Source organism: Carettochelys insculpta, chromosome 7 (assembly GCF_033958435.1).
Source record: "Carettochelys insculpta isolate YL-2023 chromosome 7, ASM3395843v1, whole genome shotgun sequence".
Classification (NCBI taxonomy): domain Eukaryota; kingdom Metazoa; phylum Chordata; order Testudines; family Carettochelyidae; genus Carettochelys; species Carettochelys insculpta.
The window spans coordinates 40,664,900-40,679,989 of record NC_134143.1 but is presented as its reverse complement, the minus strand read 5'-3'; the positions used below and the strand labels follow the sequence as shown (position 1 = coordinate 40,679,989).

At 41.0% G+C, this 15,090-nt stretch overlaps 1 protein-coding gene across 4 annotated transcripts in view; it reads right to left on the bottom strand.

Annotated features, from left to right (window-relative positions):
* PCGF5 (polycomb group ring finger 5) overlaps positions 1–15,090 on the bottom strand; it is a 63,809-nt gene that overhangs the window by 43,519 nt on the left and 5,200 nt on the right. For all 4 annotated transcript variants that reach the window (XR_012646307.1, XM_075000365.1, XM_075000367.1 and 1 more), the window contains exon 3: positions 7,198–7,294. Coding sequence is in view for 3 of the 4 variants with exons in the window: in XM_075000365.1 (XP_074856466.1) it covers positions 7,198–7,294 (97 nt within the window). In the remaining variant the exon portion in view is untranslated. The remainder of the gene's footprint in view (positions 1–7,197; positions 7,295–15,090) is intronic.

The following is a 15,090-nucleotide window of genomic DNA, read 5'->3' as shown; positions in this document are numbered from 1 at the left end:
CCCCTTGCCTCTGTTTATCAGAAGTCGAAATAGATGTCAGGAGAGGTATGGCTGTTGTGATTACCTGCTCTGCCACTTCCTCTGAGGCTAGATGCACCTTTGGTCTGACCCAGTATGGCTGTTCTTATGTTCCCTTAATTTTTTTTCCAAAGTTTCTCCTTCTGAAATTGAAGATCCTACTTGCAAACCTATTTTCATTTACCCATCCATTTAGCTTAAACTAAATTAGATCATAATCACTTGATCAAGGTTATCATCTATAAACTAGTCTTCTATGAGGTCCTTGTTGCCAATACTAAATCTAAATTGCATCACCTCTTGTTGGGGGTGGTTTGGGGCTACTTTGTGTTTGGGTTCCTGGAACATGTAAAAAATTGCCATGTGGTTCCCCCAATGAAAAAAGGTTGGCCACTGCTAGGCTAGACAACATTGACCTCCCATGGTCTGTCAAATTCTCTCATCCAGCACAAGTCAGGTTCTGAGAGGTTTAGAGGTGTTCAACCTGTAGTTTCTGTAAAAGTTGGAGTATTTTAATAAATTAATTACACGCACTTTTCCCTGAATCAAAAAAATTATGTCCAGAATTGCACAACACATCATATGTAAATACCAGCTCTAGCACTGCTTTTACATTTTTATTTTTAAGGCAGGATGAACTACATGAGCAAGCAATTCTCCACTACTAATTGTGTGTCACAATGCAAACTGACAGACAATTCATTCAGGTTTGCTGGCGTCCATAGAGTAGGATACAAAAAGTGTGCGATTTTTGGGGCACACATAATTTTAGTTAAACAGGGAATGTGGGACAGGGCTCAAAGAGATTTTAAAAAGTGACATCCCTCAGAAAATTAATTTCAATATTCAATATTGGCAAAGAACTTCCATTAACCTTGCAATTTAGACAGCCCCTGAAATCTAATAATGGAATTATATATTTTTAAAACATTAACACTTATACCATGTACTCAGATGTTAGTTTATAACAACAGAGAGGGAGCCGTGCTAGTCTATATATTATCAAAACAAAAAAACAGTCAAGTAGCACTTTAAAGACTAACAAAATAATAATTATAAATTATAAATAAATCAATTTGTTAGTCTTTAAAGTGCCACTTGACTGCTTTTTTGTTTTGTTAGTTTATAATGATATAGTACCTATAAGATCTAATTGGTTCAAAAATGTAACAACATAGTTTACTCATATCACTGAGAAAATTTTTTCCAAACACAATAAAATCAAAGTGCAATTCATTTTTGTTAAGACTTTACTCTTTGTTTAATACCACTGCACATAAAATATTATTCCATTCTTAAACATCTCACAGAATATCACTGTTTCTGCAATTCTAGCTTGTGGTCTTAGTTTTTCTCTCCCTCACGCTTCCTGCCTAGAGCATAAAATTACTTTTACAAATCAGATTATAACATATTTCAGAAATGTATTTTTCAGACCAAGGGAAATTCAGGGAAATATTTCTGCTATATTATTGTTTTTCACGTATAAGTAGCATTGCTTGTGCTACACACCATTTTCAGAGATGACACAGAGCCCCGGAGTCACCCAGGGAGTATGGCAAGGGGTAGCAATATGAATACCTATAAACATATTACATATATATTTTCATGCCTGCTGCCCTCAGAAGCCTAGAATGAGATGCTCAATAACCAAACTGGTCAGATCATCTGAGTATCACCCTGTCTTTTTTGTATGCAATTTAAACGTGTCATTCTCCCATGAAGTGCTCTACTTACAAACACTTAACCATAAATCCATAGGCAGCTGTAGCTGTCACACAGAAATAAGCAAATAAACAAATCTGGTGAAATTAAGAAACAAAGTTCTATTAGTAGAGTATCTGTTACAAAATAAGAAAAACTCAGCCTACTTCATTGGCGTAAAAGGCTTTTTTTAAAAAAGCTCTGACAGGAAGCAAGGACATAGCTGCTGGGCAGAAAGAGAAGGTAGGTAGGTAATCCATCATGCTTCCTCAAATATTACCATTAACGTTAATCTACCATTTTAAGCATATGAGTCAGACATCTAAAACAGCTTTTCCCAGGTGATATTAGATCAATTATAGTCACTTTCACCATGCAAACCATACCCCAGAGAATAGCTTATTTCTTGTCTGTCAATTTGGTTTCTTCAGATCCCTCTGAAAGCACAAACAATGGGTAAATGTCCTCTTTTCAGCAAAAAGAAAACAAAAAACAAACACAAACCCATCAACATAGCTCCCACTGATCTCACAGAAGTCCCCTGGGGATTGTTACTTGGTGTGTTGATCAAACCACTGATGCCCACCCTCCTGCCCTCTGGGGTTCCCCAGCCTTCCATCCTACTTAGCCAGAGCCTCTGGTCTCCTCAGCTAAGGTACAGTGTTGGGGTTCCTGCCCCCCAGCAGAACAACACAGACAACTCAGCTCAAGAAGGGCTCAGCTATAGGGTGACAATCCCAAGGGGACTTCCGTGATGTAACCTATCATATAAAGTACATAGGGTAGACAGCACACCGCTGTATAGAGGGAGTGAGCTGTTTCAGTGTCACTGTAGTTTTGCAGGGGGGCTGTTACACCAACTCTGTGCCTTGGCTGGGGAGACCAGAGCTTCTGGGCCAGCAAAACACCGTGATGGGGGACCCCAGAGGACAGAAAAGTGGGCTTGGTGGCATGATCTACACACTGGATGGCAGCCTCAAGGGGACCCAGGTGATCCAACCTGTCACATCTCCCATCTAGTCAACTACGAAAGTGGGAAGACTATGCACTTCTAGATGCTAGAGTCTACTCTACAGTATGTCTATGCTGCAGTGGGAGTGATCTTCCCCGCCTGGGTAGACAGACTCACGTTCACTTAGCTTGAGCTAGCGCAAGAAAAATAGCAAGAGTCGTCTTGGGCTGGCCACCGGAACTTGGACATAGGGGACTTGCTCCTTTTCTGAGTGCCAGCTCCACAGCTCCCATTGGCTGGGAACCACAACCAGCAGAAACTGTGGCGGCAATGCCTTCCAGCATGAGGGCAGCATGTGGAGCCTCCCTGGCTGCTCATGTGCCTAGGGGCTGCAGGGACCTGGCAGCTTCTTCCTAGGAGCTATGGTAAGTGGTGCTAGGGATCCACACCCTCTCCTGCACTCCAGCCTCCTGCCCCAACCAGAGTCCCCTCCTGCACCCTCTCTCTCTGTCTCCGAGAGTCCTCCCCCTGCACTCCAATTCTCTGCTCCAGCATTGAGTACCCTCTTATTCCCCAAATCTCTTAACCTTTGCCCCAACCCAGAGTCCTCCCCCCATCCTGCATCCCAAACCCTGGAAAGGGCAGGTGGGAAAGAGCAAGCAAGGAGCGGAGGGGGTTTGGAGCAAGCAGAGGGCTCGGTTTTGTGTGATTACAAAGTTGGCAACCCTATGAAATGTACACATACCTTTAGATGCTACAAGAACTGAAACTAGATATATTCTTTGAGCTGCTTAGAAGAGCATATGGAATAGCGTTTTTTTCTCATTATAGGCCATCCTCCATCAAAATATTGTGGATAAAGTACTGAACGAGGCAATATTTAGAGTCTTTCAGAGTATTTTCAGTTAGCTCCAGGGAGCTCTCTTGTAGACTAAGAATGCTGCTCACCTGTGTAGTTGGCCACTCCCCCTTCCCATTTTTTAAAAAATTGTGACACTGAAGCTGTTCAACTGAGTCTGGAAGAAATTTCTTCCCTTCAGGATTATTAGTTTTCATAGCCCTCTCCACAACAATTCTAGCCACAGAGGAAACTGGGGCTTCTCTCCCACTTGGGTCAAAGGCTGAAACTGCAAGCTGTCTGAGACTAGGACAGATGCCATGACCAAGAAAGTTGATACAGTCCACACAAGGACAAAAAAAAGGGAGAACCTGCATTTCTCCCTATTATAATTTGGCAAGCCCTGTAGTCACCAGACAGAAAAGAGTTGGTTTCCCAAATCTTCAGAGTCATGCAGGGATGGAGCTGTAACCACCACTGCAGACCATGGGAAAAAAACCCACTGGAACAGCCTCTCTACTGGGGACCATAACCCCATAAACATTGTGTAGGCAAATTCTTATTCTCTTTCTGGCAAGACCCAGACTCCTCCATGATGAGCATATTTTAAAGAATCCGCAAAATGGGTACTAATCTTCTCCCCAAAAGTTCCCTTCAGAAATAATATAATTATGTAGACTGGACCTTGATATTATTCAAGTCCAGTTCCCTGCACTGAGACAGTGCAGACCCGTGGTGTCCAAAAGAAATTTAATGGATTGCCACTCCCTCTCCAACACCAGATTACTCACTGGAGCTGCCCTGGGCTGAAGCCTGTGCTGTGGCAGCTAGAGCCTTCCTGGGCCAGAGGAGCTGCCTCCATTGTGCACTTGTCCCATCATGCAATGAGTGGCCAAAGGGGCACCCCACGTGTGGTTCCTCAGAGCTGCACTTCTCCACACTGTGTTGCCCTGTTCACCATATGCTTACTGGACACTGCAGATCTGGACCATCCCTGACAGGTGCGTGTCTAACTTGTTCTTAGAAACCTCCACTGGCAGAGATTCCACAACCACCCCAGGCAATGTGTTCTAGTGCTTAACCACCCTTAGACTTTGGACATTTTCCCTAATGTTTAAACTAAATCTCCCTTGTCACAAAATTTAAGCCCAGTTCTTATTGTCCTGTCCTCAGTAGATAAAGATAAGCATTAAAGCCCTGCAAATACAAGAATATCTGCGAGTAACCACATCCATGGATTTTTTTGAAGATACATATAGATATTTAGAACCCTATAATTTACAGATATCTGCATCCATGGCTCATTTTTACTGACATGGACATGGATAACATTTTTGTATCTGCACAGGGCTCTAGATATCACCCTAACAACTTTTTAATGCATTTCACAGCTGTTATCACGCCGTTCCCCCAGTGTTCTCTTGACTAAAATAGCTTTTATTTTTTTCCTTCAATCTTTCATTGTAGATCATGTTTTCTAGATCTTTGATCTTTTTTTGTTGCTCTTCTCTGGATTTTCTCATTTGTCTACATCTTTTGTGAGTGCAGTTCCCAGAAATGGACACAGTATTCAAGTTGAGAATGTATCCATGCTGACCAGAGTGGAACATTTTCTTCTAGTTTTATTTCAAAGCACCCTTCATTAAATAATCCAATCTTGACAGAAATGTGAGAGAGAAAAAAGAAAAGCATACATATGCAAAAAAGTCTTTAAATAGTTATCTAAAAGAGCTCTGATAATGGGCTGGAGACAAAGAGACACAACCAGAGCCCTTTACAGCACAAGTGATGTCACCAGTTTTACTTTTCTCCAGCTCCCTCTGCTGGTAAGAGTATTTGTCTAAGCATAGGTAGATAGGTGGACGAGAACAGGGGTCAGCAAACTCTAATTCTGACTCAATCTTTCATCCCTGAACTTAGCAGGCACCTCAACCTGTCTAACGTAATCCAAACTGATGGAAATTTCATTTGTGTTCTTTTATTAAAAAAAAAAAACAAACTTTCCGAATGTGTAAGAAAATACGTAGAATGTAAAAGCTATATTAATTGGTATGTAAATGTGAACACATATACATAAAAACAGTAACATATTTTAATATTTTAAGTGAGATGGATGAGCCTGAGACTCAGCAAGTGATCATGTTGTGCGCCCCCCTTATGAAATGTCATGCTCCCCCTACGCCTGAGGAGGCTCACCCCTACACTTTGCGCAACCCTGGATGAGAGAGAGACACTGGCGAAATTACTCTGCAGTGTAAGCCGTGATGTTAATTTATGTAGATGCCAGTACAGTGGTGACAGCATCAGAGACAGAAAAGAAGGAAAGACATGAAAGGTGGACAGGACTAGGACTGGTGTAAAAGATAAAGTGCATTTTTAAAAAAAGTAAGATATCCCATATTCTCTTCATGAGGATTATAGAGATGAACTATTGTGGTCTTTCAAACAGTGTATGGGATTCCATATTTTATACTGTCTCCCTCCACAACAAGTATAATGCCATGTGGGAAACTAGTTACGTACTTAAGTTTGAATATTGTGTAGAGGTAGCTCTGTTGGTCTAAAATGGGTCAAGGAAAACTTGTTCAATAAGGCAGATAGAACAGAGAATTTAGGAATTAGAGGTTTATGTCTGTAACTTTATGAAATATATTTTCACATATGACAAAACTCTTGTAAACAATTTTTTCCTGAAACTTTGAATTCTTCTAAGGAAATCAGATGTTGACACAAAGGTGACAGGCAACTTATGTAGATGATAGAGAGAAACCAAGAAAATTGCCCCTGGGAATGGAAGCACAAACTCATTTGTCCATGCTTGTAAAGACCGCTCCCCCCTCAGCAAAAAAAAAAAAAAGTGACACAGAAATTTGGCAATTCTGTTGGCGTTTCAGGTCTTCAATAAATCAAGTACAATACCAATATTAAATGATAAACTTTAATGATGTAGATGGGCCTAGATCATGTAATCATATTATATATATGAATGATTTGTATGTGATTCCTGGTGAGGCAGTTATCTGAAAAAAGGAAACTTTTTAGTGATTGGGTTTGAAATAGTACCCAACAACTAAACAAGTTCATTCTTGAATGTCTGAATTACAAATGAACAACATATCGGAAGAGTTCACAGGCCATATTAAAAACAAAAGTCAATTTAAGTATATACATTGGGCTAAAGAGCAATGGACACATAACAGACTTAAAATATAACAACAACAAATTTTAAAAAAAGAAGCCTAGAAGGGGAATTAGTAGTTTTTGAAGAGCTTTCTAGAGAATATGTAAGAGTTGTGTCAGGACTCCTTTTCCAGTTGCCAAATAGGCTTAAACAGATATCAGAAGTATTTTTAAAGACCTTTCTCTTTTAAAATGAATGTATGCTAAATGGAGGTGAGTCAAACTACAACGGTCAGCTTTTTTCCATGCACTTGACAGCAGGGAGTAATTTAAGGGAGCAGGAATTGAAACTTTTTAATTGACAAGTTTGCTGCTGGTGGTTTATGCTGCGTATTCATTTTGTTTTATATTCAACTAATATAAAGGGAATCTAGAGTTCACCCAAGGAATCGGCATTCCCGTAAGTTAAAAAGAGTAAATTATGGAATTTTCTAAGAAAATTAAGTTATTAAAAAGATTGTTAAAAATTTCCAATATAGCCATCTTTTGTTTAATTTTGCCATACCTTAACATTTCTAGTGGATTAGTCTCATGTACCTGGTTACCACACCGGGGGCAGTCATTGCTGTCTTCAAAGTGCTGAACAATACATGTTTTACAAACTGCAACACAGAAAAAAACTGTGCATTAGATAAAAGTGTACATCATTACAGTGTAACTTTTAGATCAAGAGAATATTATTGCTCACATGTGGCTTGAAATTGAAAAAAACAGACTAATGCTGATTGCTTCTGGTAGCAGGCATAAAAAGAGTATTCTTTAACATAAGGGATTACAATACACCATTGACTTACTGTTTTCTGTTCCCCAAATATATGACTAGCTGTGACCTGCTGAGATATTTTAACATTAAGCCAATACAGGATAGAAGAGTATTTTTCATAATTATACAATTTTGTATTATTGTTTTACATTCCTCTTAACATACACAGGGTAAATTCATGCCACATAAAAAACATAAAAACTGGTTCAGGCAAAGTGCATGTTGGCGAATCTGCACAAAGCAGGGGCCAGCCATGGCTTTGGAGGATATGAAATGCAGGTAAGTTTGATAACAGAATTATTTTATTTATCCTTGAAATGCTGGTGACTGACAAACTAGTCATTTACTATTTTCTAAAAGGGTATAAAGAAAATTGCAAAAAATTCTTCCACAGCTTCAAGTGAGCCATTTTTCACCCCAGACACATGGCTTTTAATACCAGTGATGACAGAAGCACTGGGGAACATTCAATACTTGAATCTTAACACCAAAATAATCAGAGGAGCACAGAGATTGCTTCAGGAGACACCATCATCAACATAAAGGTCTACAAATTTATATTAAATCAACCACTACTGAAGTTTTAAAATCAGAAACTACTGCACTGTAGTTGTTTCCAAATGTGCTTAATTGCAGATTTTAGCATCATTAGTATGAAAAAGGGAACACAAGTTGGCAAGAACTAATAGGTCTGCTGTTACTGAGTTGTTAAAATGTTCTGGATGCAGATTTACTCTCTTCTGTTTATTATTTTTCTGCTGAATTGAAATGTGAACTGCAAATACAATAACTCCTCATTTAACGTTGCAGTTACATTATTGAAAAAGCTGACTTTAAACAAAATTATGTTAAGTGAATCCAATTTTCCCATAGGAATTAAAAGATATAGGAAGTGAGGTGTTGGTTCCAGGGAAATTCTCTCTCTCTAAATTTTAACCAAGTTCTAATCCAAGGATTATCTGGGGACCTGGTTATGAGTTCCCTGAACTTCCCCCAAAGCAACCCTGTTGTTATTGGATGCAATATTTCCCAAAGAATACCTTGCTGCACAGGCATTGACTTTCCAAAGTGTCGGCACCCCCAGCTCAGGTACATTACACACTCCTCCCTCTTCCTCCAGCCTCCTGAACCCTGCAAAACAGCTGACTGCTACAAGTGTGTGTGCGTGTGCGTGGGTGGGGGGGAGAATGTCTAGGAAAGGAAGCAGGAGGCTGTGCGCCACCCATGTGCAGCAACCAGCATTTTGGTGACATTCAAGGGGTTTGGCAGGAAGAGGAGAGGAGTGACAATGGGGTGCACAGCCTTTGCCCTCCCTCCTAGGCCTGCTGCCCACAGTAATTACCTGGTTGGTTGGGGGAGGCAGTGTGCCACATCCTGGCTCCTAGACCTCTTCTCCCAGAGGTTTCTGAACAGCACCTAACAGGTGATTGCTGCAGGGAGGAAGGAGGAAGTTGCTGATCTGCAGGACCCACCAGAAGGAAGGAAGCACTGTGCAGAGGAGAGTTGATGGGGGGCTGCTGGCCCATCTTGGTTCCAAGCCCCCACCTGCTAGCCGGTGGCCAAACAATGCAAACACTGTGCAACTTTAAACAACTATGCTCTCTATAACAAAACAATGTTAAATGTGATGGCATTATGTGAGGAGTTACTGTGCTTTAATAAATGGACCGAAAAACTATTTCTGGAATAGTTGTCCAAGGAACTAAAACCACTTCTGAAACAAAAACAGTGAACGCTAATAATACAGAGCTCTTTGAAGCAGTCCTGAAATCTTCAGAAAACAAGTATTTCAATATTCTAGAAAGGCAGCCTAGGAGAGTCTAACACAGCTATGGGCAACCATGAACAGTGGGTGGGCTGCAAGAGCGGCCCTCCTCCACCTCAATGAGCCACAGCAGCTTGCAGCTCACCGGGGTTCCATCCGAGGGCCCCCTATGCCCATGCATCTCTTGTGCACTAGGGCACTGCAACCCCATACTTCCCTCCTCCTCTCCCTCCTTTCCAGCACTTTTGGTGTATACAAAGTGCCTGATTTGTGCTCCATCCACATTCCTCCCCTTCCCTCCCAGGGCTGGACTTCCACCAACTGCCGATCTGCTGTGTTCTAGTACTGACAGAGACGGGGAGGAGTGGGAACGGAGTGCAAAGCAGGAAATTCGTGGCTCCTCTGAAAGTACTGGGAACTGAGGGGAGGGAGGCATAGGAAATCCAGGGCTCCAGTGACGCAGTGCATGAGAGGGACAGCCAAGGTCTGCAGGCCAAAGGTGGAGCCCCAGTGGGCCACAGGTTGCTCACCACTGTCTTAACGCCTGCATTCTGGGGAACAGACTTTAACACCCACTGACTGGCTCTCCTAATTGTAAAGACTGACTTTCTACGGATGGATGGCTCTAACAGCCAGGCTGCACGGCAAGTCTCCCACAACCCTACTGTAGGGAGCAGGCTCTCTTGCTTGCAAGTACAGCAACAGGGGAACACCTGCTCCACGGCAGGCTTGTGAAACATAAGTGCAGAGAAGAAAGCAGATTCCATCAAGGAGGCACAGTACAACCCTCAGGACACAAATGAACTTTCATTATCTTGGGTTGTATAATGTAAAGTGTTAATAGGGAACAGCAACAAACAGTAGCCACAGAGATTCACTACACAGCTCTCATTACAGCAATCCACACTATTTTAACACTTCTGACAATTTAAATACTGAACTTGATTTTCATTTGTTTGAAAATACATGCACAAAATAAAAGTGTCCTAAAGAGCAAAAATTCTTCAAGGGACTTAACAAGAAGAGATGAACAAACTTGATATTCTGGTCTTGTTTGCTCTTGCCTTCATGTTTTTATACTTAAAAACTGGCTCCATGCTCTCTGCCACACTTGGAAGCCAGGAAACTGACGAGCACAGCAGTGCTGGTCAGTTTCCTGGCTCCAGCAACTGGAGAAGAGCCAGGAGCTGCCTGGTTCCCAGTTCCCTGCCACTCACAATTTCAGTTTACATTAATCCAGTAGTGCGCAAGTCAAAATCATATAAATAGAGGTTCTATGTATATGACTTTTACATCGATAAATAAGAAATCAACATGCTAATTCTAGCACTCAGAAACTTTGCACGTGGACTTTTGATACCTCCTGTAGGAATAGGTCCAACAACTAATATTTACATCCGTTACAGGTATGATCTTATTCCATTATTCACAATATGAAAAACTGCATATTTTTCTGGACTTATTCCTTTGAAATTTCTAGAGTAGGGGGAAAATCTCTCAGCAGCAATTTAAAGTGACAACTATAACACCTTTTACAAACATTTATATTTACAATATTAGGCTAGGACTATACTACTGCACGGGGTTTTTTTCATGCATGCATGAAATGGCACTTTCTGGGGTCAAAGTTGGCCCCAGAACACCTTGCAAACGGTGAGGATTAGGGAAGGTCAACAGGACAAATCCCGTTGCCCTTCTTTCATATAGACAACTATAGTAGTCGACCGCTGATAAATCAATTTTAGGTATGTAGCTAAAATTGTGTATCGGCAGTCCACGTCAATGTCTAGTATAAACACAGTCAGAGATACACACATGCTGCAGTTTAATTGTCTTGTTTAACAGTACAACACAAAACGACAACCAACACAGTCGAGAAAAATAAACAAAATGCAAGGTGGGTTGCTGAATTTTGAGACACGTGCAATGCATGTCAGTCAAGTGAGAAAACCATCAGACAAATTTGGTTTTGGCTGCACCATGATACTTAGCGCAAAAAGTTATACAAGTGTCACAACATTAGGAAGTTGTTTACTTGTACCTGTATATGATTTTTACATGTCAGTAAATCAGACATCACTCTAGGTGACTTATCACAATGTAAAAGTACCTACCTGCGTGAGATGCCTTTCATTCACCAACAAACAAAACATCCCATTTGGGTGCTCTACTTTATCTTTCTAAAGGGTAATTATTAATACTGATAGTCCACTTTCCACTTTTAAACCTTTGCACTGACCTAAACAGCTATGCATATACGTGTCAGTGTTGCTGGTCACATCAACACTAAAGGAAAACAACATGATTGGCACTATTTACAAAGACCAGGTGGGCGAGGCAATATCTTTTATTAGATCAATTTATATTGGAAAAGGAAACAAGCCTTTGACCTTCTACAGAGCTCTTCTTCAGCTCTTCCTAAGCTTTAAAGTTAGTCTCTTTCCACAACAGAAGTTGTTCCCCTGCCCCCACCAAAAATATATAAAATAAAAAAATAAAAAATTACCTCACCCTTTTTGGGTTTCTAACATGCTGGGATTCATAGAGCTACAACAAGAGTACAAACAACTGTATTTACATACCATTTTAGTCCTTTATGTCAAAGACATCTCAAGGGGAAAAACCTCTCTAAGAAAACTTTTACATGATAATCACGAAGGTATCTAAGCACTGATTGTAACTAAGTACAATCTCATAATGGAACAAGACATTTGCCTATATTTTAGATATTGCATTTTACACTGAATTAGTATTCTATTCTATAATCAGAAATTTTCAACAGAAGTCTCATGGTAGGGAAAAACCCCATCAGAATCAAAGTTAAATCAGTGGAATGAAAGCCTAAAACTCAAAGACAAATTGGAGGCAGTTCTCAAAGGCTATTCCAGCCTACATTTCATTGGAGCAAAGGAGAGGGCACACTGAAAGAGCCAAGGATCCACACAGTATGTGATCCTCCAGCCCTGATTCAGCTCTCCCTTATCCACAACTAAGTAACAAGACAGGTGATATACAGAAAAGCTTCTCTGTAGATACGCTACTTTATTAAACTTTTACCTCCTTATAGATCAGATTTTAAAATAATCCTATTTTTAGAAAAATGTCCTTGTGAGAAAGCTTAAAATTATAATTTAAGAACACTTCACTTGCTCAAGGGCAAAAATAAAGTTGACTGTTAATCAGCTACTCACTTGCACACAGTGGAAAATTCCATTGGAAGATCAACTGTTTCCCAAAATTCACTGCAGACTTGCACAGGCTCTATCACCCTTCTGAAAATTGCTCAGTCATGTTCCATTTAAACACTCCCTTGCTTAGGTACTTGCTCAAGAAACAAACCTACTGTCACAATTACAAGGAGCAAAGACACTCAAATTAGATGCGCCTCTATTTACAAATGGAGGTGGCTGGATGGTAGGGTATTCTCCTGAGGGACTCGCTTCATTTCAAAACTAGACAGGCTTAACGATTGTTGGGATACATTGGAAGTCAAATTTATTTACTTAGGATTCAGAGGAGGGAGGGGCATAAAAGGGACTGAGGTTTGTTTCTAGCTGGTTGGCAAAACCTGTAGGAATTCTGATGTGGATAAAGTCTTGTTGACAGATTCTGGCAGGACACACTATTAATTTCAGAAGGTAGGTTTATAGTTATAATTTACATCAAAGACAGAGTGCTAAATACATATATTATTAGTAGTAGTATTACCATTACCATCATCATCATCATGTAATATGCAAAAAACAATTTTGAAAATTTTGGCCCAGGTAAGTTTTCTGTGTGGAATGGCATCCTTACACCATGGTAAAGCTAGCACTCAATTTTACTGAGTAAATATTACGTGCTCTCATGATGAGGATATCAAAACAAAAAGCAGTCAAGTAGCACTTTAAAGACTAGCAAAATAGTTTATTAGGTGAGCTTTCGTGGGACAGACCCACTTCTTCAGACCATAGCCAGACCAGAACAGACTCAATATTTAAGACACAGAGAACCAAAAACAGTAAGCAAGGAGGACAAATCGGAAAAAGATAATCAAGGTGAGCAAATCAGAGAGTGGAGGGGTGGGAGGGAAGATCAAGAATTAGATTGAGTCAAGTATGCAGACGAGCCCCTATAGTGACTCAGAAAGTTCCCATCACGATTTAAACCATGTGTTAATGTTCCGAATTTGAATATAAATGTCAGTTCGTCCACTTCTCTTTCTAAAACGGAGCGATAATTTCTCTTCAGTAACACACATACCTTGGAGGTCATTGACAGAATGCCCCATTCCATTAACATGTTGACTAACTGGTTTGTGGAGCTGGAGTGTTTTGATGTCTGTTTTGTGCCCATTGACCCTTTGTCTAAGGGAGTTAGAAGTCTGTCCAATATACAAAGCATCTGGGCATTGTTGGCACATGATGGCATATATGATGTTAGTAGAGCAGCATGAGAAAGTGCCCGTGATTCTGTGAGTAACCTGGTTAGGTCCAGTGATGGTATTTCCAGAGAAGATATGTGGACAAAGCTGGCAGCAGGCTTTGTTGCAGGGAAAGGTTCCAGGACTGGTGTTCCTGGGGTATAGACTGTGGCTGTTAGTAAGGGTCCTCATGAGGTTGGGAGGTTGTCTGTAGGAGAGAACAGGCATGTCACCCAGGGCCTTCTGGAGTGTAGCATCCTGATTAAGAATAGGTAGGAGGTCTTTAATAATTCGTTGCAGTGGTCTGAGTTGGGGGCTGTAGGTGATGACCAGTGGTGTTCTGTTCTTGGCTTTTTTGGGCTGATCTTGGAGTAGCTGGTTTCTGGGTATGCGTCTGGCCCTGTCGATTTGTTTTTTTACTTCTCCTGGTGGGTAATTCAGGTTTATGAATATTTGGTAAAGTTCTTGTAGTTTTTGGTCTCTGTCAGTTGGATCAGAGCAAATGCGATTACACCTAAGAGCTTGACTGTAAACAATGGATCTAGTCACGTGTGCAGGATGGAAACTAGAAGGGTGTAGATAAGTATAGCGATCAGTAGGTTTTCGTACAGTGTGGTACTGATCAGGCCATCCTTGATTAGTACTGTAGTGTCCAGGAAACGTATCTCTTGCATGTTGTAATCGAGGCATAAATTGATGGTGGGGTGTAGATTGTTAAAGTCTCTGTGGAATTCTTCTGGAGCCTCTGTACCATGGGTCCAAATCATAAAGATGTCATCAATGTATCTTAAGTAGAGGAGTGGTAATAGGGGACGAGAGCTGAGCTGAGGAAAAGTTGTTCCAGGTCAGCCATAAATATATTAGCATATTGTGGGGCCATGTGGGTGCCCATAGCAGTTCCACTAATCTGGAGGTATAAACTGTCCCCAAAACGGAAATGATTGTGTGTGAGAACAAAGTAACAGAGGTCAGACACCAGATTGGCTGTGGTGGCATCAGGGATGGTGTTCCTGATTGCTTGTAATCCGTCTTTATGTGGAATATTAGTGTACAGAGCCTCTACATCCATTGTGGCAAGGATGGCGTTATCAGGAACTTTTCCGATGTTTTGTAATTTCCTCAGGAAGTCGGTGGTATCTCGGATATAGCTGGGAGCGTTGGTGGCATAGGGGTTGAGGAGGGAGTCCACGTAACTGGATAGTCTGGTGGTAAGGGTGCCAATACCTGAAATGATAGGACGTCCAGGGTTTCCAGGTTTGTGGATTTTGGGAAGTAAATAGAATAATCCAGGCTGCGGCTCAGATGGTGTGTCTGAGATAATGAGGTCTCGAGTAGCAACAGGGAGTTCCTTCAGTAGTTGTTGTAATTTCCTTTGGAATTCCAAAGTGGGATCAGCGGAGAGAGGTCTGTAAAATGTGGTGTTGGAGAGTTGTCTTCCTGCCTCCTGTTCGTAGTCTGACTTATT